The 27058-nt window shown below is 40.8% G+C and overlaps 1 protein-coding gene across 1 annotated transcript in view; it reads right to left on the reverse strand.

Moving 5' to 3' along the window:
* Nucleotides 1-27058, reverse strand: part of RAB3C (RAB3C, member RAS oncogene family) — a gene marked incomplete at both ends in the record, with an annotated part of 311597 nt that overhangs the window by 40786 nt on the left and 243753 nt on the right. Inside the window, one exon of the mRNA XM_079703446.1 lies at nt 22706-22830. Within this exon, the coding sequence (XP_079559572.1) occupies nt 22706-22830 (125 nt within the window). The remainder of the gene's footprint in view (nt 1-22705; nt 22831-27058) is intronic.

Here is a 27058-nt window from a genome sequence, read left to right on the forward strand (position 1 = left end):
ATGGGAATGAGGATATCGCCAGAGATCAATGTTGGTAGAAATCTGGATCAGTAAGGAGAAATATGGGAAAGACCACCTAGGTTAGTGGGGTTGACTAAAGAAAGTGGTGAGTCAAAGAAGGATTCACCAGGGTCTTCATTTACTGGGAGATGTGAAAATATTAAATGAGTGGCAGTTCACAAGAGTAGCAGCATGCAGAACCCTGAGGTAAATGAGGAAGTTGAGTTTACCACTCAAACGTGCTGTGTGGGTGGGGATTCATGGGCTGGATGACCATAAAATTTATCATTTAAACCAAGTCATTTTTGAGACTGAAAGGGGGTGCTATTAATACTCATACTGAAAAATGAGCATAAATTGAGACTGTCCTGAGCAAACTGGGGCACACAGTCACTTTATTCATAAAGAACAGATACTTGCTAGGGAGTGAATTTTAGCTTCCAGTAAAGAGAGTAGAGATTCCTAAGGTTATGAGATAATGGAGAGCAAGAGTTCATATGAATTGGGGAGCTCAAAGGAGACAAGGATCAGGAGGAAGTAGGGGTCCCTTCCCTTCCTACCACACAAGTAGGATCACACCTAAACTAACCCAAACACATTAAAATGGACCCTGTTGATTTGCTTTATACCTCCTGAGACTCCTTAGCCAAAGAGAAAGCGAACCAGTGGAAATAATGGTTGGGTGGCCATGTTTCTGGGCAGAGAGTTGTGTGCAGACAGGTACTTAGAGCATTTAAACAGCATTGCTGGGGCTCCCCACTGAATCCAGAAATTGGAAATTGTTGTTCTTTCATAAACACTATGATTAAGATTTAAATAAATCTTTAAAAATCTTCTGAAGAATAAAGTCAATGCATATTTGATGCAAGTGGTTTCAGTTTTAAAAATAGGCTTCAGGGTACTGCTCTTTTCATTAGAGTTTCTGGCTCCTCAGCCTGGCTTTATTACAGAATTGGTTTTGTAGGGACAAGGGAATGAGATTAAAAAACTGAAGGAAAAATATCCGTTATTAAAGTGTGGTTGCTGGAGGCAACATTGCAGGTCTGAGCTTGACAAGAAAGCTTTAAAATAGCCCAGGCAGGAGTATGTTCACCACCAGAAATGCTCATACTTCTCTGGCTTGTGTAACCCCACCTAACTAAGTGGCCCTTGGCAAGCTAAACTGACACTATAATGATAGGCTGAAGCACACGAATTGAAATTAGCTACAAAAATGTGCACCCCACCAACCATTAAACTAGTTATGGGCTGTTGCTAAAGACAAGGTTAATAATGCAGACATGGCCACGATGGCCAGTTCTTATGATTTGCTTTACTTTTTCCTACCAATTAGGAAATGCATACAAAATTAGGAAATGTTATAAAAAATGCATTTAATGGAGGCAACTCTTTACAACAATTTAAATTCATAGAAAAGAAAGGGATGGCTACTTGTATTTGAAAAATAATTTACTGTCATCTTTAAAACTATGGATTTCTGATTTCCAGTGCCTAGGTTTAATGCTAGCTCTTTCCATTTGCTCACTAGATCTTGTCCCATTCACCCTATGGCTCTCCACCAAGTAGCTCCATTCTCCTGACTCTCCATCCTCTGCTTCTTCTTGGGTTTCTTCACTTCTGCCTGTTAACATGCTGATTTTACTCCCAAATTGTCCCTCCATAATGACTTCAATTAGTTACTCAAGCCAGAAACCTTGGATCATCTTTTACCCCCCTCAGCCTTCAGGATCCAAATATTCACCAAGTGTTGTTAGTTCTACTGCCTAAACATGTAAAAGTTTCTCTCCTCATTTGTACCCCACTGCCACTGCTCAGTTTAGGCCTATGGTCCTCAACTTCAACACAATCAGGTAACACATGGGCAGAACCTAAATTAGGGGTTCTCAACCCTGGATATACATTAGAATCATCAGAGGAGCTAAAACACCAGTGTCTGTACTCCAGCTTTAGAGATTTTGATTTATGTGACATACATGTGTGTGTGCACACATGAGCTTCCTGTTCTTCCCCTATAAACCATCATCTAATCAGTGATCTCCAAACCTTTTTTTTTTAACTCTAAGGATTGTACAAACAAAAAAAGGTTCAAATGAAGTGACGTCAGCATCATGGCAGTGTGAGTCATCCCTTTTTCTCTCCCCTTTTATTTACAATGAGTTGGACATTCATAACAAAAGCAAACTGCCTCTGCACATTATACCAGGACACCCAAGAAATTTCTTCCCACCTGTGTATTAGAAAGTAAGTAGATAGGATCTCTGAGGATCCAAGAGAGTTGATGAGCCTGCCCCACTCCCATTTGGTACTATGTTGGAACTGAACCATACTCTAGAAAAAATGGACTTAACAGATATATAATATAACATTCCATCCAACAGCAGAATATACACTTTTCTCAAGTGCACATGAAACATTTTCCAAAAGAGACCATACGAGACACACACACACACAAAAATCTTAGCAAATTTAAGAAGACTGAAATCATACTAACTATCTTTTCTGATCACAATGGCATGAACTAGAAATCAGCAAAGAGAGGAAAGCTGGAAAAACTACAAATATGTAGAAACTAAACAGCACAATTCTGAGAATCAAAGGATCAAAGAAGAAATGAAGATGGAAATAAAAAATTATCTTGAGAACACCTACTGAATGCTGGCAGAAGACCTCAGACCTCCCAAAAGGCAAGAAACTCCCCCACATACCTGGGTAGGGCAAAAGAAAAAAGAATAAACAGAGACAAAAGGATAGGGATGGGACCTGCACCAGTGGGAGGGAGCCGTGAAGGAGGAAAGGTTTCCACACACTAGGAAGCCCCTTCGCGGGCAGAGACTGTGGGTGGCGGAGGGGGAAAGCTTCCGAGTCGTGGAGGAGAGCACAGCAACAGGGGAGCAGAGGGCAAAGCGGAGAGATTTCTGCACAGAAGATTGGTGCCGACCAGCACTCATCATCAGCCTGAGAGGCTTGTCTGCTCGCCCGCCGGGGCAGGGAGCTGAGGCTCCGGCTTCGGTCAGAGCGCAGAGAGAGGACTGGGGCTGGTGGCGTGAACACAGTCTGAAGGGGCCAATGCGCCACAGCTAGCCGGGAGAGAGTCAGGGAAAAAGTCTGGACCTGCCGAAGAGGCAAGAGAGTTTTTCTTCCCTCTGTTTCCTGGTGCGCAAGGAGAGGGGATTAAGAGCACTGCTTAAAGGAGCTCCAGAGACGGGCACGAGCCGTGGCTGAAAGCACGGACCCCAGAGACGGGCGTGGGACGCTGGGGCTGCTGCTGCTGCTGCCAAGAGGCCTGTGTGCGAGCGCAGGTCACTGTCCACGCCCCCCTTCCGGGGAACCTGTGGAGCCCGCCACGGCCGGGGTCCCGGGATCCAGGGACGGCTTCCACGGGAGAGTGCACGGCGTGCCTCGGGCTGGTGCAACGTCACGCCGGCCAACGTCACGCCAGCCTCTGCCGCCGCAGACTCTCCCTGCACTCCGTGCCCCTCCCTCCCCCCCCAGCCTGAGTGAGCCAGAGTCCCCGAAGCGGCTGCTCCTTTAACCCTGTCCTGTCTAAGCGAAGAATAGATGCCCTCTGGTGACCTACACGCAGAGGCGGGGCCAAATCCAAAGCTGAGACCTGGGAGCTGTGAGAACAAAGAAGAGAAAGGGAAATCTCTCCCAGCAGCCCCAGAAGCAGTGGATTAAAGCTCCACAATCAACTTGATGTACACTGCATATGTGGAATACATGAATAGACAATGGATCATCCCAAATTGAGGAGCCGTGTGGATGAAAGGTTCTTGGTGCTGCAGCCGGGAGTCAGTGCTGTGCCTCTGAGGTAGGAGAGCCAACTTCAGGACACTGGTCCACAAGAGACCTCCTAGCTCCACGTAATATCAAACGGCAAAAATCTTCCAGAGATCTCCATCTCAACACCAGCACCCAGCTGCACTCAACGACCAGCAAGCTACAGTGCTGGACACCCTATGCCAAACAACTAGCAAGACAGGAACACAACCCCACCCATTAGCAGAGAGGCTGCCTAAAATCATAAAAAGTCCACAGACACCCAAAAACACACCACCAGACATGGACCTGCCCACCAGAAAGCCAAGATCGAGCCTCATCCACCAGAACACAGGCACTAGTCCCCTCCACCAGGAAGCCTACACAACCCACTGAACCAACCTTAGTCACTGGGGACAGATACCATAAACAATGGGAACTACGAACCTGCAGCCTGCAAAAAGGAGACCCCAAACACAGTAAGATAAGCAAAATGAGAAGACAGAAAAACACACAGCAGGAGAAGGAGCAAGATAAAAACCCACCAGACCTAACAAATGAAGAGGAAATAGGCAGTCTACCTGAAAAAGAATTCAGAATAATGATAGTAAAGATGATCCAAAATCTTGGAAATAGAAGAGACAAAATGCAAGAAACAGTTAACAAGGACCTAGAAGAACTAAAGATGAATCAAGCAACGATTAGAAACACAATAAATGAAATTAAAAATACTCTAGATGGGATCAGTAGCAGAATAACTGAGGCAGAAGAACGGATAAGTGATGTGGAAGATAAAATACTGGAAATAACTACTGCAGAGCAGAATAAAGAAAAAAGAATGAAAAGAACTGAGGACAGTCTCAGAGACCTCTGGGACAACATTAAACACACCAACATTGATTTAGAGGGGTTCTAGAAGAAGAAGAGAAAAAGAAAGGGACTGAGAAAATATTTGAAGCGATTATAGTTGAAAACTTCCCTAATATGGGAAAGGAAATAGTTAATCAATTCCAGGAGGCACAGAGAGTCCCATACAGGATAAATCCAAGGAGAATACGCCAAGACACATATTAATCAAACTGTCAAAAATTAAATACAAAGCAAACATATTAAAAGCAGCAAGGGAAAAACAACAAATAACACACAAGGGAATCCCCATAAGGTTAACAGCTGATCTTTCAGCAGAAACTCTGCAAGCCAGAAGGCACTGGCAGGACATATTTAAAGTGATGAAGGAGAAAAAACTGCAACCAAGATTACTCTACCCAGCAAGGATCTCATTCAGATTTGACAGAGAAATTAAAACCTTTACAGACAAGCAAAAGCTGAGAGAGTTCAGCATCACCAAACCAGCTTTGCAACAAATGCTAAAGGAACCTCTCTAGGCAAGAAACACAACAGAAGGAAAAGACCTACAATAACGAACACAAAACAATTAAGGAAATGGGAATAGGAACATACATATCAATAATTACCTTAAATGGAAATGGACTAAATGCTCTCACCAAAAGACACAGATTGGCAGAATGGATACAAAAACAAGACCCATATATATTCTGTCTACAAGAGACCCACTTCAGACCTAGAGACACATACAGACTGAAAGTAAGGGAATGGAAAAAGATATTCCATGCAAATGGAAACCAAAAGAAAGCTGGAGTAGCAATTCTCATATCAGACAAAATAGACTTTAAAATAAAGACTATTAGAAGAGACAAAGAAGGACACTACATAATGATAAAGGGATCGATCCAAGAAGAAGACGTAACAATTGTAAATATGTATGCACCCAACATAGGAGCACCTCAATACATAAAGCAAATACTAACAGCCATAAAAGGGGAAATTGACAGTAACACACTCATAGTAGGGGACTTTAACACCCCAATTTCACCAATGGACAGATCATCAAAAATAAAAATAAATAAGGAAACACAAGCTTTAAATGATACATTAAACAAGATGGACTTAATTGATATTTATAAGACATTCCATTCAAAAACAACAGAATACACATTTTTATCAAGTGCTCATGGAACATTCTCCAGGATAGATCATATCTCGGGTCACAAATCAAGCCTTGGTAAATTTAAGAAAATTGAAATTGTATCAAGTATCTTTTCTGACCACAACGCTATGAGACTAGATATCAATTACAGGAAAAGAGCTGTAAAAAATACAAACACATGGAGGAACAATACACTACTTAATAATGAAGTGATCACTGAAGAAATCAAAGAGGAAATAAAAAAAATACCTAGAAACAAATGACAATGGAGACACAACGACCAAAAACCTATGGGATGCAGCAAAAGCAGTTCTAAGAGGGAAGTTTATACCAATACAATCCTACCTTAAGAAGCAGGAAACATCTCGAATAAAAAACCTAACCTTGCACCTAAAGCAATTAGAGAAAGAAGAACAAAAAACCCCCAAAGTTAGCAGAAGGAAAGAAATCATAAAAATCAGATCAGAAATAAATGAAAAAGAAATGAAGGAAACGATAGCAAAGATCAATAAAACTAAAAGCTGGTTCTTTGAGAAGATAAACAAAATTGATAAACCATTAGCCAGACTCATCAAGAAAAAAAGGGAGAAGACTCAAATCAATAGAATTAGAAATGAAAAAGGAGAAGTAACAACTGACACTGCAGAAATACAAAAGATCATGAGAGATTACTACAAGCAACTCTATGCCAATAAAATGGACAACCTGGAAGAAATGCACAAATTCTTAGAAATGCACAAGCTGCCAAGACTAAACCAGGAAGAAATAGAAAATATGAACAGACCAATCACAAGCACTGAAATTGAAGCAGTGATTAAAAATCTTCCAACAAACAAAAGCCCAGGACCAGATGGCTTCACAGGCGAATTCTATCAAACATTTAGAGAAGAGTTAACACCTATCCTTCTCAAACTCTTCCAAAATATAGCAGAGGGAGGAACACTCCCAAACTCATTCTATGAGGCCACCACCACCTTGATACCAAGACCAGGCAAGGATGTCACAAAGAAAGAAATGGCCAATATCACTGATGAACATAGATTCAAAAATCCTCAAGAAAATATTAGCCAATGGAATCCAACAGCACATTAAAAAGATCATACAACATGATCAAGTGGGGTTTATTCCAGGAATGCATGGATTCTTCAATATATGCAGATCAATCAACATGATACACCATATTAACAAGTTGAAGGAGAAAAACCATATGATCATCTCAATAGATGCAGAGAAAGCTTTCGACAAAATTCAACACCTCTTTATGATAAAAACCCTGCAGAAAGCAGGCATAGAGGGAACTTTCCTCAACATAATAAAGGCCATATATGACAAACCCCCAGCCAACATCGTCCTCAATGGTGAAAAACTGAAAGCATTTCCACTAAGATCAGGAAGAAGACAAGGTTGCCCACTCTCACAACTCTTATTCAACATAGTTTTGGTAGTTTTAGTACAGCAATCAGAGAAGAAAAGGAAATAAAAGGAATCCAAATCGGAAAAGAAGAAGTAAAGCTGTCACTGTTTGCAGATGACATGATACTATACATAGAGAATCCTAAAGATGCTACCAGAAAACTACTAGAGGTAATTAATGAATTTGGTAAAGTAGCAGGATACAAAATTAATGCACAGAAATCTCTGGCATTCCTGTACACTAATGATGAAAAATCTGAAAGTGAAATCAAGAAAATACTCCCATTTACCACTGCATCAAAAAGAATAAAATACCTAGGAATAAACCTACCTAAGGAGACAAAAGACCTGTATGCAGAAAATTATAAGACACTGATGAAAGAAATTAAAGATGATACAAATAGATGGAGAGATATACCATGTTCTTGGATTGGAAGAATCAACATTGTGAAAATGACTCTACTACCCAAAGCAATCTACAGATTCAATGCAATCCCTATCAAACTTCCACTGGCACTTTTCACAGAACTAGAATAAAAAATTTCACAATTTGTATGGAAACACAAAAGACCCCGAATAGGCAAAGCAATCTTGAGAAGGAAAAACGGAGCTTGAGGAATCAGGCTCCCTGACTTCGGACTATACTACAAAGCTACAGTAATCAAGACAGTATGGTACTGGCACAAAAACAGAAAGATAGATCAGTGGAACAGGATAGAAAGCCCAGAGATAAACCCACGCACATTTTGTCAAGTTATCTTTGATAAAGGAGGCAGGGGTGTGCAGTGGAGAAAGGACAGCCTCTTCAATAAGTGGTGCTGGGAAAACTGGACAGGGACATGTAAAAGTATGAGATTAGATCACTCCCTAACACCATACACAAAAATAAGCTCAAAATGGATTAAAGACCTAAATGTAAAGCCAGAAACTATCAAACTCTTAGAGGAAAACATAGGCAGAACACTCTATGACATAAATCACAGCAAGATCCTTTTTGACCCACCTCCTAGAGAAATGGAAATAAAAACAAAAATAAACAAATGGGACCTAATGAAACTTCAAAGCTTTTGCACAGCAAAGGAAACCATAAACAAGACCAAAAGACAACCCTCAGAATGGGAGAAAATATTTGCAAATGAAGCAACTGACAAGGGATTAATCTCCAAAATTTATAAGCAGCTCTATAACAAAAAACCCAAAAAACCCAATCCAAAAATGGGCAGAAAACCTAAATAGACATTTCTCCAAAGAAGATATACAGACTGCCAACAAACACATGAAAGAATGCTCAGCACCATTAATCATTAGAGAAATGCAAATCAAAACTACAATGAGATATCATCTCACACCAGTCAGAATGGCCATCAACAAAAAATCTAGAAACAATAAATGCTGGAGAGGGTGTGGAGAAAAGGGAATACTCTTGCACTGCTGGTGGGAATGTGAATTGGTACAGCCACTATGGAGAACTGTATGGAGGTTCCTTAAAAAACTACAAATAGAACTACCATATGACCCAGCAATCCCACTACTGGGCATATACCCTGAGAAAACCATAATTCAAAAAGAGTCATGTACCAAAATGTTCATTGCAGCTCTATTTACAATAGCCCGGAGATGGAAACAACCTACATGCCAATCATCGGATGAATGGATAAAGAAGATGTGACACATATATACAATGGAATATTACTCAGCCATAAAAGGAAACGAAATTGAGCTATTTGTAATGTGGTGGATAGACCTAGAGTCTGTCATACAGAGTGAAGTAAGTCAGAAAGAGAAAGACAAATACTGTATGCTAACACATATATATGGAATTTAAGAAAAAAAATGTCATGAAGAACCTAGGGGTAAGACAGGAATAAAGACACAGACTACTAGTGAATGGACTTGAGTATATGGGGAAGGGAGGGGTAAGCTGTGACAAAGTGAGAGAGAGGCATGGACATATATACACTACCAAACGTAAAATAGATAGCTAGTGCGAAGCAGCTGCATAGCACAGGGAGATCAGTTCGGTGCTTTGTGACCACCTAGAGGGGTGGGATAGGGAGGGTGGGAGGGAGGGAGATGCAAGAGGGAAGAGATATGGGAACATATGTATATGTATAACTGATTCACTTTGTTATAAACCAGAAACTAACACACCATTGTAAAGCAATTATACTCCAATAAAGATGTAAAAAAAAAATACAACACCCTTTCATGATAAAAACCCTTGGCAGATTGGGTATAGAAGGAATATACCACAACATATATGAGAAACCCACAATTAACATTATAGTTAATGGAGGAGAATTGAAAGTTTTTCCACTAAGATCAGGAATGGGACAAGAATGCCTACTCTCACCACGCCTATTGAATATAGTACTGGAAGTCCTAGCTAGAGGGATTAGGCAAGACAAAGAAATAAAATGCATCCAAATCTGGAATGATTTGCTATTTGTAGACAATATGATTTGGTATATAGAAAATTCCAAAGTCTCAACCAAAAAAGTTTGGAACTAATCAACAATTTCAGTAAAGTTATAGGCTACAAAATTAACATACAGAAACTAGTTGCATTTCTTTACACTAAGGTTGAAATATCTGAACAAGATACCATTCACAATAGCATTAAAAATAATAAAATACTTAGGAATAAATTTATCCCAGGAAGTGAAAGATCTGTACAAGATTATAAGAAAACTACAAGGCTTTGCTGAAAGAAACTGAAGAAGACACAAACAAGTGAAAAGACATCATACTGTCATGGATTGGAAGAATTAATGTTATTAATATCTCCATAACATCCAAATCCATCTACAGATTTAATGTAATTCCCAACAAAATACCATAGGCATTGTTCACAGAAATAGAAAAAACAATCCTAAAATTTTTATAGAACCACAAGAGACTCCAAACAGCCAATGCAATCCTGAGGAAAAAGAACAAAGCTGGAGCTATCACACTTCAAACTATACTACAAAGCTACAGTAATAAAAAACAGTATAGACTCACAGACCAATGGAATAAAGTTAGAGAGCACAGAATTAAACCCCTGCTCATAAGATCAACTAATATTTGACAAGGGAGCCCAGAGCACCGAATAAAGAAAGATAGTCTCTTCAACAAATGGTGTAGGGAAAAATGGATGAACACATGCAGAATAATGAAACTGGACCTTTATCTCACACCACTCCCAAAAGTCAACTCAAAGTGAATCAAAGACCTAAACACGGGCTTCCCTGGTGGCGCAGTGGTTGAGAGTCCACCTGCCGATGCAGGGGACGCGGGTTCGTGTCCCGGTCTGGGAAGATCCCACATGCCGCGGAGCGGCTGGGCCCGTGAGCCATGGCCACTGAGCCTGCGCGTCCGGAGCCTGTGCTCCGCAATGGGAGAGGCCACAACAGTGAGAGGCCCACGTAACGCCAAAAAAAAAAAAAAAAAAAAAAAAAAAAAAAAAAAAAGACCTAAACACAATACCTGATACTATAAAACTCCTAGAAGAAAACATAGGTCAGAAGCTCCTCAACACTGGTCTCGGCAATGACTTTTTGGTTATGATATCCAAAGCACAAACAACAAAAGCAAAAATCAACGAATGAGACTACATCAAACTTAAAAGCTTTTGCACAGCAAAAAAGAAAAAAAAAGTAATTAAGAAAATGAAAAGACAACATACAGAATGGGAGAAAAAATTTGCAAACTATTTATCAGGAGAAGGGGTTAATATCCAAATATATAAAGAGCTTGTTCAACTTAAAGGCAATAAATAAACAAAAAATATGATTAAAAATTGGGCAGAGGATCTGAATAGACATTTTTTCCAAAGACATACAGATGGCCAACAGGTATGTGAAAGGATGTTTAACATCACTAATCATCAGTGAAATGTAAGTCACAACCACAAAGAGATATCACCTCACACCTGTTAGAATGGCTATTACCAAAAATACAAAAATTAACAAGTGTTGGTAAGGGTATGAAGAAACAGGAACCCTTGTGCACTGTTGATGGGAATATAAATTGTTATAGCCATATATGGATATTCCTCAAATAATTAAAAATAGAAATATCATATAATCCAGAAATTCCACTTTTAGGCATTTATACAATAAAAACAAAAGCACTAACAAAAAAAGATATAGGCACCCTTATGTTCACTACATTATTATTTACAGTAGCCAAGATATGGAAATAACCTAAGTGTCCATCATTGGATGAATGGATAAACACACATATGCACACACACGTACACAACAGAATACTATTCAGCCATAAAAAAGAAAGAAATCTTGCCATTTATGACAACATGGATGAACCTTGAGGGAAATAAGTCAGAGAGAGAAAGACAAATACTGTATGATCTCACTTATATGCAGAATCTCAGAAAAAAAAGCAAAACACCTCCCCACCAAAAAACTCTCCAAAATAAAACCCACTGCAGATACAGAGAACAGATTGGTGGTGAACAGAGGTGGGGGCCGGGGGTTGGGCAGGCAAAATGGATGAAAGGTTCAAAAGGTACTAATGTCCAGTTATAAAATAAATAAATCACAGAGATGTAATGTACAGCACAGTACCATAGTTAAAAATACTGTATCGCATATTTGAAAGTTGTTAAGAGAATAAATCTTAAGTGCTCATCACAAGAAAAAAGTTTTTGTAATTATGTATAGTGATGGATATAGACTTACTGTGGTGATCATTTTGCATTTTGCATTACATACAAATATTGAATCATTATGTTACACACCTGAATATGTCAATTATACCTCAATAAAATAAAATAAAATACTGTTGACTGAGTCCCACCAGAGAGATCCCAATTTAACTGGCCTGATGTACAGTTTGTACACTGGTATTTTTGAGAACCCCTTCTCTAGATTCAATCTTCCTTCTATTTACTTTTCTCCTCTCCTCGCCTTGGTCCTGCCTGAATTGACTTTTCTGAGAAAGAAGTGAGATCCCCTCAATGAGGCCTACCTGTGACTTGAGTTAATTTATCTCTGTTATTCCTAGTCTCAGAGCAGTCTTATGTGGCTCTCTCAGTGCAACAAAGAAGAAAGACAGCACACTTTACAATACCTTAATTTTTCATTATTTAGAAGGGACCTACCTTAAGTAGTCCTCCTTACAGATTCCCTAAAATAATGCTCTAAAGGTACTAAGAAGTTGCTGTTAACCGGTTTAGTGGTAACTGTCTCAGTGTAATTTTTAAGGCCCAGAGAGTGAGGCATCAAGAATTTTCAGAGGTTTCTTATAAAGCACAGAATGAGTAGTCAAGGAGTTTTCCAACTTACTGCTTGGAGGAAATTCCATAAAGCTGGGCACTGTTTGAAAATAAATATTATGTACTTGGGCAATATTGCATTTGAGAAAATTTATCCTTAACAGTGATCTAATCATTTTCTGGCATCTTTCACTGGATCACTGTGGATCACTGGAAGACTCTGGGGTCCATGAACAGAGTTTAAATAGGCTTATCAGTTATATAGACCCAAATTCTCTCCTGGATTGTAAAACAGAAAACTAAACACAGTTAAGACCTAATCTGTATCTCAAGGTCGTTCCAAGTATACAGTGACTCAAGTGGAGCTTAGCGGTCAGGAAGGTGTGACGCTGGTAATTATAATTCTCTTCAATGGAAAATGTATAATGAGAATCTGGCTGCTTAGGATCAGACTGCATGGATCCAAAGTTCAGTGAAGTTACTGCTTTGTTCATTCTCACCTGAGTTGGCAATGAAAGACAAAGGTGTTTACACTAAAAGACTCAAATTAGAAACCAATTGAAGAATCCTAGAATCAGAGTTCCTAAATTAGGCATCCCTGAAGTCATCCAGTCTCAGCAGAAATCAGCAGCACGGGCACTAAAATCTCAGGAGGTAGACTTTCCTGGCTTGGTAACAACGATGTTCCATTCACCCTAGTTAACATGTCCCCAAGAGTGATAACAGGGCATATGAAGCCGCATGGTCAATGTTCTCAAACTCTTATTCTTGGTGGGATAGAAATGTCCCATAGAGTCCAAACTCTATTAGCCATGGCATATCTGCCTTACTTGATTTATCTAGAATTTTTGGGAAGCAACTATATTGAATATATCCTGTCTGCACCACCTCCCCCCTCCAGAAACAATCAGTTCTTTTAGTATATTCTTTGTTATGTGAAGGTGTATCCTTTCTGATTTGTCTTTAATTTACCTTTTTCTACTTCAAGAAATTATTCCCTTGAAGGAACCGTTTAATTAAGCCAGCTTTTATTGAATCAATGTTTCAGAGTTTATAGACATAGAATGTGACTTTTTTTGTCACTCCTCATATTCTTAAAACAGAAGGAACTATATATTTGTAGATCTGTATGTCCCACCTTCATCCTTCAAGTTATACTTGTTTTGATGTTTTCCAGCCCTAAACAGGGCTGGAAACAATTTATGCATTCACGATATTTTATTGTATTTTTGACATGTAGACCACACATTAAGCTCCATGAGGAGGAAGATACATATTTCATGACTCCTTAATATCATTATAGGTGTTTAATAAACACTTGAAGATGAATAAACAAAACAAGTCATTAAATGTGAAAAGAAGGGGAAACAAATTTTACAGGTTGGAAAGATGGCAAAGTATAAGAATATTTTATAGTTGTCAGAAATCCTCATGGGTTCCCTGTGCTAGACAAGGAGGAAGGATGGAGACGACAGGGTTGGAATTTAGTAATACAGGCACATGATATCATGACAATTATTTGAATGGAGAGTAATAGGATATATGTATCTGTTATTTGCTTTAGGAAGAAATATGAATGCAAATTAAAAACAAAATTAGAGCCTTACAAATTAGTTATTAAAAACATCACTTCTCTCCAGAAGCAAATTTAGTTTATCTGAAATTTTTCTTTCTCTGACTACATTTTTAGGAAACCTCAGAGTTTCTGCACTTTCTGCCCATTCAGTGCTTGTAAAAATGGTTCAAGTATTCTTTCTTCTATAATTTCAGGGCAATACAAATCCATTCTCCTCCATACATTTCTTTGTTCTTATTCCCAGTTATATTACTTTTATTTTAGGAAAACTTATATCTTTAATTATTTCTATTTTTTCTAATTTAATATTTTTACATTTAAAACTTATGAGACTGTACATATATATATATATATATATATATATATATATATATTATTGCCATATTATAAATTTGGCATTTGGATAAAAATAAAAATCGAAAGCATTCCTATATATTGTTATAGGTACATGTGCCTATAGTAAATGTCAAAAACACACATGGGAAGAATGACACTAGCTATAGGATAATGTTCAGCTCAGGGGCAGTTCCCTACCTTCTCCAAACACTTGCAGCTATTTAAGCCAGTGTTCTAAAATTTTAGGGTTGTAGGAAAGTCAGAATGTTGTTTGTTAAACATGTAGATTCCTGGCCTTCCAAAACTTTGATGCAGCATGCCTGAGTTAGGGTTGACAAATATGCACTTGAAAAAGAACCCCAGAAGATTCAGCTGCACATGATTTAGAGGACCACCCCAAATCAGAAGTATTGAATACATGCAGCTGGCAGGTGGGTAGACAGTCAGGTGAAAGGGTCAGGGCTAAGACATGGCTTGTCTATCATTAGTTTATAGGCAGAGTTCATGCCTCAGAAGTGGTTGGGAATATCTAAGGGAGAGTGCAGAGAGAGAAGAGTGGTGAGCCAACGATGGAAAGGCAAAGTGCAAGAGGGAGAAAGAGGAGGAGTCTCCCAAGGAAACAGCCAAGGTGTGGCTGGAGAGAGAGCACCATGGTATAGAAGCCAAGATGGCAGAATGCAAGAAGGAGGGCATGCCCAGCAGGCCAAATGAAACAAAACAACCAGGAAAGGGAAGGCCAGAAAAATGCTGATTGTCTGCATAGTCTATCACAGGTGCTACAATGGTTGCTCCTGAAAGGTAGCATTATGATTGTATTCCCAAGCACCTGATGTATTGTAAATGTTTGGATTGGCAAGGGCATCTGACATACAAGTATTTTAAAGACCTCAGCTACAGCTCAGTTCCATCAAGTACCTTCATTAGGATAAGCAAATGTTATGGATGTAACCATCCACAATGGAGAATTAATTGTAACTAGATCAATACAGCAGTGTTTTTGAACCATCTGCTAAGATGTGGTAATGACATTTAAAAAACAGTGCCCAACCTTTGTGTGTGTGTGTGATGCTGTTCTGGAAAATGGAATTTTACCAGTAATTAAAAAAAAATAAAGCTAAGACCTTTAAAATCTTTAAACTGATTGTGAGTTTTTTTTTCCCCATATAAATGATCTCTCATGATCATTTATAGAAGGGCGTGTAGTCATGAAAAGAACAAATCACATTAAAGAAGATAAACGACTCTCTAAGAATGCCCAAGTGTTGGTTGCTATGACAACTGCTGGGGTTTATTGAATACAGAGCAAAAAATCAATCAGAAATCATTGGAAGAATGTGTATGGGTACATAAACCATTTCTGCCTCACAATTTCAGGAACTTTCCTTCATCTGTGTACCGCACGAAAAGGGTTTGTGTTTGTGTCAGTCAGCGGAGTTCCAAGGAAGGCTGCCCTCTTGATGCAGTCACACCATTTTACATGTCCCCTTCCACAACATGACCTTCTCAACACCCAGGTAATTTATTACAGTGGTAAAAAATGTAAGCAGCTACCTGGCTCAATGTCACTAAAATATCGTCTCCCATCTATTGTTCTTTGAACCAAACAATTTTCAGGTTTATATATAGAAGTCACTTATGTCTGTGTAGCAGTTTCTTCCCCCCACATAGCATATGCCTGACTAGTCAAGAAAATACAGGGAGGGAAGAGATTGTCTCAGGCAGCCACCCTGCCAACCCTCTCCCAGATTTCTTTTCTCTCTTCTCTTGGGGAATCTACTACTCTCCATTCCTAACTTCCTGAGATGCTAAGAGGACTAAGAAAAGATAGCCAAGTTTTTCAGACTTTTGGGGGAAAAAGATTGTTAAATTGATGGAATGGGGAGAGGCCCTATGAACGAGATGATAAAAGCTCAAGGGCAGCCACAGAAAGAACAGACATCAGCCGTATGATTTTCTCATGGGCGAATGTAAGAAAGTTTGGTGGGAGGGTTCTCATGGTCATTGGGTGATAGCCTTTGGTCCAATGAGCTCACTAATCTCATAAGGAAATGGTCACGCTCTCAGACTGGACTGTGCATAGTTCATTTATGAGATGACCAAGTGACAGGGTGCCCCACTGAGAGGATGTCTGCTTTTCTAATCTGTGCTGCACACTCCCTGCAGATTAATCACATAGTACCCCCTTCAGAACAGTGTTTTTCAAATTATAGCATGTTGAAGCACATTAGTGGATCCTAGGATTTATTTAGTGAGTTGAAACCATTATTAAAAGAAAAAAGATGAAAAATAATAGAAAAGAGAATAGCATCAGAACAAATCTCATCTAATAAGAGTAAATGTGTTTTGTAAAACTTTGGTTTCATTCTCTTTCTCTCTACATATGTATACACTGGGTTCCTAGGTTGAATGCATTTCTTACTGTAGGTCCTGGCCAGAAAGGTTAGAAAGCCAGACTCTCAGAAGGAAGGGAGGGAGGAAAAAGGGACAGGAGGGAGGAAAAAGGGACAGGAGGGAGTGAGGTGGGAGGGAGGGAGGGAGGGAGGGAAGGACAGGAGGGAGGGAGGGAGAAGGGAGGAAGGGTGGGAGAAGGGAGGAAGGGAAGGAGGGAGGGAGGGAGGAGGGAAGGACAGGAGGGAGGGAGGGAGGAGGGAGAAGGGAGGAAGGGAGGAAGAGAGGAAGGGAGGGAGGGAGGGAGGGAGGAGGGAGGGAGGAAGGGAGGAAAAGAAAGAAATTCCAGCTCATTTGCTTAGGGCTAGACTTGTTCCCCAAATCCACTCTACTTCCATAACATTACGCTGGGTTCCAACTTTTCCACTCACTGTCCTCCCAATGTTCCTCTCAATGTCCTTACTCCACTGTGTCCTTTATTCATGATGTTTCTTCTCCTCCTCATGGCTTTCATATTCTACTCTCCTTTCAGGAAGATTCAAAACTCATCTTGCCATTTAACCCATATGATTGTTAGCTCCTCTCATCACTCACCTCTTCCTAGATGTTCTGCTCATTTCCATACATTTTCTCTGTTTCCTCTGCATTGCTCCTTATCTGCCTCCCATCTCACTTCACTCTCACATTTTCTAACACCTGTGTCTGCCTCCCTCCCTCTGTTGCTTTCCTCTTGGTGTCTGTCTCCTAGCTTATCATATCCCCATGATGCTATTTTTGTTGTTGTCTTGTTATTTCTGCTTTCTTGTGTGTATCTCTGGTCTCCCCACTTGATTGAAAGCAACTTGAGCCGAGGGACTGTGGATCACAATTTTTTGGTATCCCCTGTGATGTCTGACACAGTGCAGGATACATAACTGGTGCTCAGTAAAAAATGCCTTGAATTAATAAATCAATCATGGCCATTGCAGCCTCTCTCCCCATGCACCAGTCCCTGCTATGGTGTCCCCCAGCCACTGCCTCCTCTGTGCCCCCTTCCCACCAGGGAAGGCTCATGTGCTCTGGGGCAGCCTCAGGAGCAGATGCCTGTGGGTGGCCCACATGCATAGGTGGGGCTGAAACCACAGCGGAGCCCCAGGGACCATGCAACTAAGGAAGAAGAGATGAGATCTCCCCTTACTGCTGTGCAAACTGGATTTACACCCCTGCAACCAGCTTTGTAAACTCAGCACCTGCAGAACATCTGAACAGACAATGAGTGCTCCTGCAGCTGAGATGGGTCTAGCTTTAGCAGCTGTGGACTTTATGGACATGTACACATGGGTGTTGGGCCAGGCCAGAGTCCGAGCTGACCCCATAGCACCCACAGTGGATGCAGATCCATGATTACTGCAATCCTGGAACCTGACTTCAGTGGATCTACACTAGTGGCCTGGTGAAAACAGCACCTGAGAGACATCAGGCCAACTGCCGGCACACCCACACAGTTAAGGTGGGGCCGAGAGCAGTGCCAACATCAGTGTAATCTGAGAGCTCGCACAACGGGTGAAAGGTGACACAACAGAGCACACCCACAGGTGAACAGCTCCAGAGGAGGGATACTCAGTGGCTTCTCTCCCAGTGGGAGTGCTCCAGTCCCACCTAACTCACACCACAGATCAGAATCACAGCCAAGAAACAGATCTGGGGGCCTCTACTCCAAGAACTAGGGAGCAGACCCCACCCCTGACAGGGCAGTGACAACCACAGAACAAAGGGGAGGTTCAATATCCAATGCAAGCTCTTGTCACTACAACACCAGTCACACCTCCTATCAAGGGGATAATGGACAGCATACACTGAGGAAAGAGGTGGCAGACACCTATACTAAAAACAGCCCTAGCACCAAAAAAATTCAAATCCATGCAGGCCACACAGAAACGTTCCCACATAAAAATAGCCTTCCAAGACACAGTCTGAGGATCTGGCATTGGGAAGAAGAACCCCCAGAGCATTTAGCTTTGAAGACCAGCAGAGCTTGAGTGAAGGAACTCCACAGGGCTGGGGGAAAGAGACTCTACTCTTGGAGGGTGCACACAAGGTCTCATGTGCACTGGGACCAGCAAAAAGCAGTACATCCATAGGAACCTGGGTTAGACCTACCTAGGGGTCTTGGAGGCTCTCCTGGGGAGGTAAGGGTCAGCTGTAGATTGCTGTGTGGGGTGAGGAGACTGGTAGTGGAGGCCCCAGGGAATACTGATTGGCATGAACTCTCCAGGATGTCCCGATTTTGGCACCATACCCAACCTGACCCAACAACCTACAGGCTCCAGTGCTGGAAAGCCTCAGGCCAAACAACAAAGAAGATAGGAACACAGTGCCACCCATCAGAAGACAGGCTGCCTAAAGTTGCACTGAGCTCACAGCCACCTCAAATCACACCCCCTGACACAGCCCTGTCCACCAGAGGGACAAGACCCAGCTCTACCCACCAGAGGGCAGGCACCAGTCCCTCCCACTGGGACGCCTACAAAAGCTTCAGGACCAACCTCACCCAACAGGGGTCAGACACCAGAAGCAAGAGGAACTATGATCCTGCAGCCTGTGGAAAGCAGACCACAAACACAGAAAGTTAGACAAAATGAGACAACAGAGAAATATGTTGCAGACAAAGCAACAAGATAAAAACCCATGAGAACAACTAAAGGAAGAGGAGGTAGGCAATCTACCTGAAAAATAATCCAGAGTAATAATAGTAAATATAATTCAAAATCTCAGAAAAAAATGGAGGAACAGACCAAGAAGATATAAGAAATGTTTAAAAAATAGAAGATTTGAAGAACAGAGATGAACAACACAATAACTGAAATAAAAAATACACTAGAAGGAATCAATAGCAGAATAACAGGCAGAAGAACACAGTGAGCTGGAAGACAGTGTTTGAAATCACTGCTATAGAAGAGAATAAAGAAAAATGAATGAAAAATAAAATGAGGACAGTCACAGAGACCTCTGTGACAACAGCAAATGCACCAACATTTGCAATATAGGGGTCCCAGAAGATGAAGAGAAAGTTAAAGGGCCTGAGAAAAAATTTGAAGAGATTATAACTGAAAAGTACCCTAGGGCTTCCCTGGTGGCACAGTGGTTGAGAGTCCACCTGCCGAGGCAGGGGACACGGGTTTGTGCCCCGCTCCGGGAGGATCCCACATGCCGCGGAGCGGCTGGGCCCGTGAGCCATGGCCGCTGGGCCTGCGCGTCCGGAGCATGTGCTCCGTAGCGGGAGAGGCCACAGCGGTGAGAGGCCCGCGTACCGCAAAAAAAAAAAAAAAAAAAAAGTTCCTTAACATGGGAAAGGGAGACACTCATCCAAGTCCAGGAAGTGCAGAGAGTCCCATACAGGATAAACCCAAGGAGGAACACATCGAGACACATAGTAATCTAACTGACAAAAATTAAAGACAAAGAAAAAAATATTAAACGCAACAAGGGAAAAGCAACAAATAACACACAAGGAATCCTCATGAGGTTAACAGCTGATTTTTCAGCAGAAACTGCAGGCCAGAACAGAGAGGTATGATATATTTAAAGTGTTGAAAGGGAAAAACCTACAACCAAGATTACTCTAACCAGTAAGGCTCTCTTTCAGATTTGACAGAGAAATTGAAAGCTTTACAGATAAGCAAAAGCTAAGAGAATTCAGCACCACCAAACCATCCTTACAACAAATGCTAAAGGAACTTCTCTAGGTGTGTGTGTGGGGGGAAGGCCTCAACTAGAAACAAGAAAATCAGAAGTGGGAAAGCTCACTGGTAAAGGCAAACATATAGTAGTAGTAAAAAATCATCCACACACAAATATGATATCAAAACCAGCAACCGTGAATATACAATGGAGAAAAGACAGTCTCTTCAATAAGTGGTGCTGGGAAAACTGGACAGCTACATGTAAAATGATAAAATTAGAACACTCCCTAACACCATACACAAAAATAAACTCAAAATGGATCAAAGACCTAAATGTAAGGCTGGATACTATAAAACTCTTAGAGGAATACACAGACAGAACTCTCTTTGACATAAATCGCAGAAATATCTTTTTGAATTCACCTCCTAGAGTAATGAAAATAAAAACAAAAATAAACAAATTGGACCTAATGAAACTTAAAAGCTTTTGCACAGCAAAGGACACCATAAACAAAATGAAAAGACAACAAACAGAATGGGAGAAAATACTTGCAAATGAAGCGACAAGGAATTAATTTCCAAAATATGCAAACAGCTCATGCAGCTCAATATCAAAAAAGCAAACAACCCAACCAAAAAATGGACAGAAGATGTAAATAGACATTTTTCCAAAGAAGACACACAGATAGCCAAAAAGCACATGAAAAGATGCTCAAAATCACTAATTATTAGAGAAATGCAAATCAAAATTACAATGAGTAGTTGTACAAAACTACAATCACCTCACAACAGTCAGAATGGCCATCATCAAAAAATCTACAAACAATAAGTGCTGGAGAGGGTGTAGAGAAAAGGGAACCCTTCTACACTCTTGGGAATGTAAATCGGTACAACCACTATGGAGAACAGTATGGAAGTTCCTTAAAAAACTAAATATAGAACTACTACATGATCCAACAATCCCATTCCTGGTCATATATCTGTAGAAAAACATAATTTGAAAAGGTATCCCAATGTTCATTTCAGCACTATTTACAGTAGCCAAGACATGGAAGCAACCTAAATGTCCATCGACAGAGGAGTGGATAAAGAAGATGTGGTACATATATACAATGGAATATTACTCAGCCATAAAAAAGAACAAAATAATGCCATTTGCAGCAACATGGATGGATGTAGAGATTGTCATACTGAGTGAAGTAAGTCAGAGAAGGACAAATATCATATGATATCGCTTATATGTGGAATCTTAAAAAATGTACAAATGAACTTATTTACAAAACAGAAATAGAGTCACAGATGTAGAAAACAAACTTATGGTTACTAGGGGGCAAAGGGGGGAGGGATAAATTGGGGGATTGGGACTGACACATACACACGACTATATGTAAAACAGAAAACCAATAAGGACCTACTGTACAGCACAGGGAACTCTACTCAATACTCTATAATGAGCTATATGGGAAAATAATCTAAAAAAGAGTGGATATATGTACATGTATAACTTATTCACTTTGCTGTACACCTGAAACTAACACAACATTGTAAGTCAACTATACTCCAATAAAAATTATTTAAAAAAATCAATCATGATTCCCTCCTTTGCACCAAAACTCTACCCTACTCACTCAAGCATTTTTTCCCCCTATATACAATGTTTTGCACTTGAAATGGCTTTGCCATTTCTAAAACTCTTTCATATCTATCTCTTATCTCAGTTGATCTTATCTACAAGGACTTGGTAAAGTAGGCATGGGTCATAATACTCATTCTTAAGAGATGAGGAGATTGAGTCTCAAAGAGGTTTGTAACTGTAACACACATTGCCAGTGGTGTCTTTAGAACCAGAATCTATAACATGACCTATTCTGTGACTATTACCCACCCTCCTCCAATGGATACTTGAAAACAACATCAATCATATAGCATAATAACAATCATATAATAATCAATAATCAATAACAATCATATAATATAATCAATAATCAACAACAATCATATAGCATAATAAAGTGCTCACTCAGTATAAAATATTGTATATAGAGAAAAAGCCCCAAAGATATCCAAGGTACATCCTGTCTTTCTTATGTAATGGAATTTGAACATCTTGTACTAAATCCAAAGGCTGGCTGTCTATTTTGCTTCTCTAATTGTGCTTGGATTCTAAGGATACCACGGAAAGTGGGAGGAAATCCACGTACTACTTACAGGTGTTGTGTTGGTTTCTTCTGTCGGGTTGACAATCTTTTCATTAAATCCATCCTAGCAAGTAGCTGGGACTCTGCACTGTGTTACAAGTAATTACCATGCTCTCTTTCTCGTTAATTTGATCATTTGTTTCTTACCAAGCTGTTCTCCTAAATGTTGGCCCCTCTCAGTTGAGATGACTCGCTCATCTTCCATGTCACATTTGTTCCCAACCAGGATAACCTGGGCATTATCCCATGAGTATGTTTTGATTTGAGTTGACCTACAAGAAGAAGAAAAAAAAAGGCAAAAAAAAATGATCAGAGGAAAGTGCAACAGCATAAAATGAAGGAGAAGAAATATATCCCACAGATGACGATAACAGCAAAAAATGAAGCCCAAATGCCTTACATTTAGAATGAATTAGTTCAGTGCAATTTTACCCTTCAGATACTCATCAGGGATTGCATGAGTCAAAAATCAGGGGAACAGTGGTGTTGTATTTAGAATTCTTCTGAGTTTGATGAGATTAATATTACTACTGCTTCTTCCTTTCCCCCTTCTACTCCACCTTATACAGTACTTTTATAGCTGGAGTGAGTGGCCAACCATCCCAATTTGCCCAAGATGTTCCCAGTTTTAGCAGTAAAAGTCTTATGCCCCAAGAAACCCCTCAGTTCCAAGAAACCTGAGATGATTGATCACTATTTATAGTGCATCACAGAAAAATTTTTTACCTTGTTACAGTCACAACTTAAAGAGCTAAGACAATTGGGTTAGGAAATCTGGGGGTAATGATAATATTTTAAAAAAGCATTATAAGAACTAATATAGGGGAGCCGGAGGAAGATGGCGGAAGAGTAAGACGCGGAGATCACCTTCCTCCCCACAGATACATCAGAAATTCATCTACACGTGGAACAACTCCAACAGAACACCTACTGAACGCTGACAGAAGACCTCAGACCCCCCAAAAGGCAAGAAACTCCCCACATACCTGGGTAGGTCAAAAGAAAAAAAGAATAAACAGAGACAATAGGTTATGGACGGGACCTGCACCAGTGGGAGGGAGCCGTGAAGGAGGGAAGGTTTCTACACACTACAAGCCCCTTCGAGGGCGGAGACTGCAGGTGGCGGAGGGGGAAAGCTTCGGAGTAGCGGAGGAGAGCACAGCAACAGGGGTGTGGAGGGCAAAGCAGAGAGATTTTGGCACAGAGGATCGGTGCCCTCAGGCACACACCAGCCCGAGAGACTTGTCTGCTCGGCCGCCAGGGCGGGCGGGGCTGGGAGCTGAGGCTCGGGTATCGGCTTTCAGTCGGAGCGCAGGGAGAGGTCTGGGGCTGGCGGCAGGAAGAGACCCTGAAGGGGTTAGTGCTAGCCCGGAGGGAGTCCGGGGAAAGGGTCTGGAGCTACCGGAGAGGCAAGAGACTTTTTTCCCTTTTGTTGCCTGGTGCGCGAGGAGAGGGCATTCCCCTCCCTCCCCTCTGCCTGAGTGAGCCAGAGCCCCCGAATCAGCGGCTCCTTTAAACCCGTCCTGTCTGAGCGAAGAACGGACGCCCTCCGGCGACCTACGCGCAGAGGCGGGGCCAGGTCCAAGGCTGAGACCCGGGAGCTGTGAGAGCAGAGACAGGGAAATCTCTCTGTGCAGCCTCCGAGGCAGCGGATTAAAGCTCCACAGTCCATTTGATGTGCCCTGCGTCTGTGGAGTGCATGAATGGACAGCGAATCATCCCAAATTGAGGAAGTGGACCTTGAGGACAAGATTGAAGACTTTCCCCCCCTTTTTTTCCCTCTTTTTACAACGAATTACCTCAAATTAAGGAGGTGGACTTAGCAAGATTTCAGACTTTTCGCCCTTTTCCTCTTTTTACAACGAATTATCCCAAATCGAGGAGGTGGACTTGGAGAGCAAGATTTTTGATTTTTCCCCCTGCTCTCTTTTTGTGAATGTGTATGTGTAATCTTCTGTGTAAGATTCTCTCTGTATAGCTTTGCTTCCACCATATGTCCCAGGGTTCTTTCGGTCCGTGTTTTTTTTCAATAATTACTTTTTAATTTTAATAACGCTACTATATTTCATACTTTATTCTATTTTACTTTACCTGCTCTTTCTTTTTTTCCTCCCTTCCCTTCCTCCCTCCCTCTCTCCGCTCCTCCTTTCCTTCTTTCTTTTTCTTTCCTCCATCCCTCCCTCCCTCCCACCCTTCTTCTTTCCACTTTTTCTTTCCTTCCTCCCTCCCTCCCTCCCTCCTGTCTTTCTTTCTTTCTTTCTTTCCTTCCTCCCTCCCTCCCTCTCTTCTTACATTCACTCTTCCTTTTGCTTTCATTCCTCCCTCCCTCCCTCCTTTCTTTCCTTTCTTTCCATCCTTCCTCCCTCCCTCCTTTCTTTCTTCCTTCCTTCCTTCCTTCCTTACTTCCCTTCTTCCTTTCTTTCAATCTCTCTTTCTTTCTTCTACTAATTATTTCTTTCTACTTTTTCTCACTGTTATTCTGAGCCGGGTGGATGAAAGGCTCTTGGTGCTGCAGCCAGGAGTTAGTGCTGTGCCTCTGAAGTGGGAGAGCCAACTTCAGGACACGGGTCCACAAGAGACCTTCCAGCTCCACATAATATCAAGCAGCGAAAATCTCCCAGGGATCTCCATCTCAACACCAGCACCCAGCTTCAGTCAACGACCAGCAAGCTACAGTGCTGGTCACCCTATGCCAAGCAAATAGCAAGGCAGGAACACAACCCCACCCATTAGCAGAGAGGATACCTAAAAACATAATAAGGCCACAGGCACCCCAAAACACACCACCAGACGTGGACCTGTCCACCAGAAAGACAAGATCGAGCTTCAACCACCAGAACACAGGCATTAGTCCCCCCCACCAGGAAGCCTACACAACTTACTGAAACAACCTTAGCCACGGGGGACAGACACCAAAAACAACGGGAACTACGAATCTGCAGCCTGCAAAAAGGAGACCCCAAACACAGTAACATAAGCAAAATGAGAAAGCAGAAAAACACACAGCAGGTGAAGGAGCAAGATAAAAACCTACCAGACCTAACAAATGAAGAGGTAATAGGCAGTCTACCTGAAAAAGAATTCAGAATAATGATAGTAAAGCTGATCCAAGATTCTATTTCCCAGATCCAAAATCTTGGAAATAGAATAGACAATATGCAAGAAACAGTTAACAAGGACCTAGAAGAACTAAAGATGAATCAAGCATCGATTAAAAACACAATAAATGAAATGAAAAATACTCTAGATGGGATCAATAGCAGAATAACTGAGGCAGAAGAACGGATAAGTGAGGTGGAAGATAAAATAGTGGAAATAACTGATGCAGAGAAAAATAAAGAAAAAAGAATGAAAAGAACAGAGGACAGTCTCAGAGACCTCTGGGACAACATTAAACGCACCAACATTCGAATTATAGGGGTTCCAGAAGAAGAAGAGAAAAAGAAAGGGACTGAGAAAATATTTGAAGAGATTATAGTTGAAAACTTCCCTAATATGGGAAAGGAAATAGTTAATCAAGTCCAGGAGGCACAGAGAGTCCCATACAGAATAAATCCAAGAAGAAATACGCCAAGACACATATTAATCAAACTGTCAAAAATTAAACACAAAGAAATCATATTAAAAGCAGCAAGGGAAAAACAACAAATAACACACAAGGGAATCCCCATCAGGTTAACAGCTGATCTCTCAGCAGAAACTCTACAAGCCAGAAGGGAGTGGCAGGACATAATTAAAGTGATGAAGGAGAGAAACCTGCAACCAAGATTACTCTACCCAGCAAGGATCTCATTCAGATTTGATGGAGAAATTAAAACCTTTACAGACAAGCAAAAGCTGACAGAGTTCAGCACCACCAAACCAGCTTTACAACAAATGCTAAAGGAACTTCTCTAGGCAAGAAACACAACAGAAGGACTATACCTACAATAACGAACCCAAAGCCATTAAGGAAATGGGAATAGGAACATACATATCAATAATTACCTTAAATGTAAATGGACTAAATGCTCCCACCAAAAGACACAGAGTGGCTGAATGGATACAAAAACAAGACCCATATATATGCTGTCTACAAGAGACCCACTTCAGACCTAGAGACACATACAGATTGAAAGTAAGGGGATGGAAAAAGATATTCCATGCAAATGGAAATCAAAAGAAAGCTGGAGTAGCAATTCTTATATCAGACAAAATAGACTTTAAAATAAAGACTATTAGAAGAGACAAAGAAGGACACTACATAATGATAAAGGGATCGATCCAAGAAGAAGATATAACAATTGTAAATATTTATGCACCCAACATAGGAGCACCTCAATACATAAGGCAAATACTAACAGCCATAAAAGGGGAAATCGACAGTAACACAATCATAGTAGGGGACTTTAACACCCCACTTTCACCAATGGACAGATCATCCAAAATGAAAATAAATAAGGAAACACAAGCTTTAAATGATACATTAAACAAGATGGACTTAATTGATATTTATAGGAC

This window comes from Hyperoodon ampullatus, assembly GCF_949752795.1.
Source record: "Hyperoodon ampullatus genome assembly, chromosome: 4".
Lineage (NCBI taxonomy): Eukaryota > Metazoa > Chordata > Mammalia > Artiodactyla > Ziphiidae > Hyperoodon > Hyperoodon ampullatus.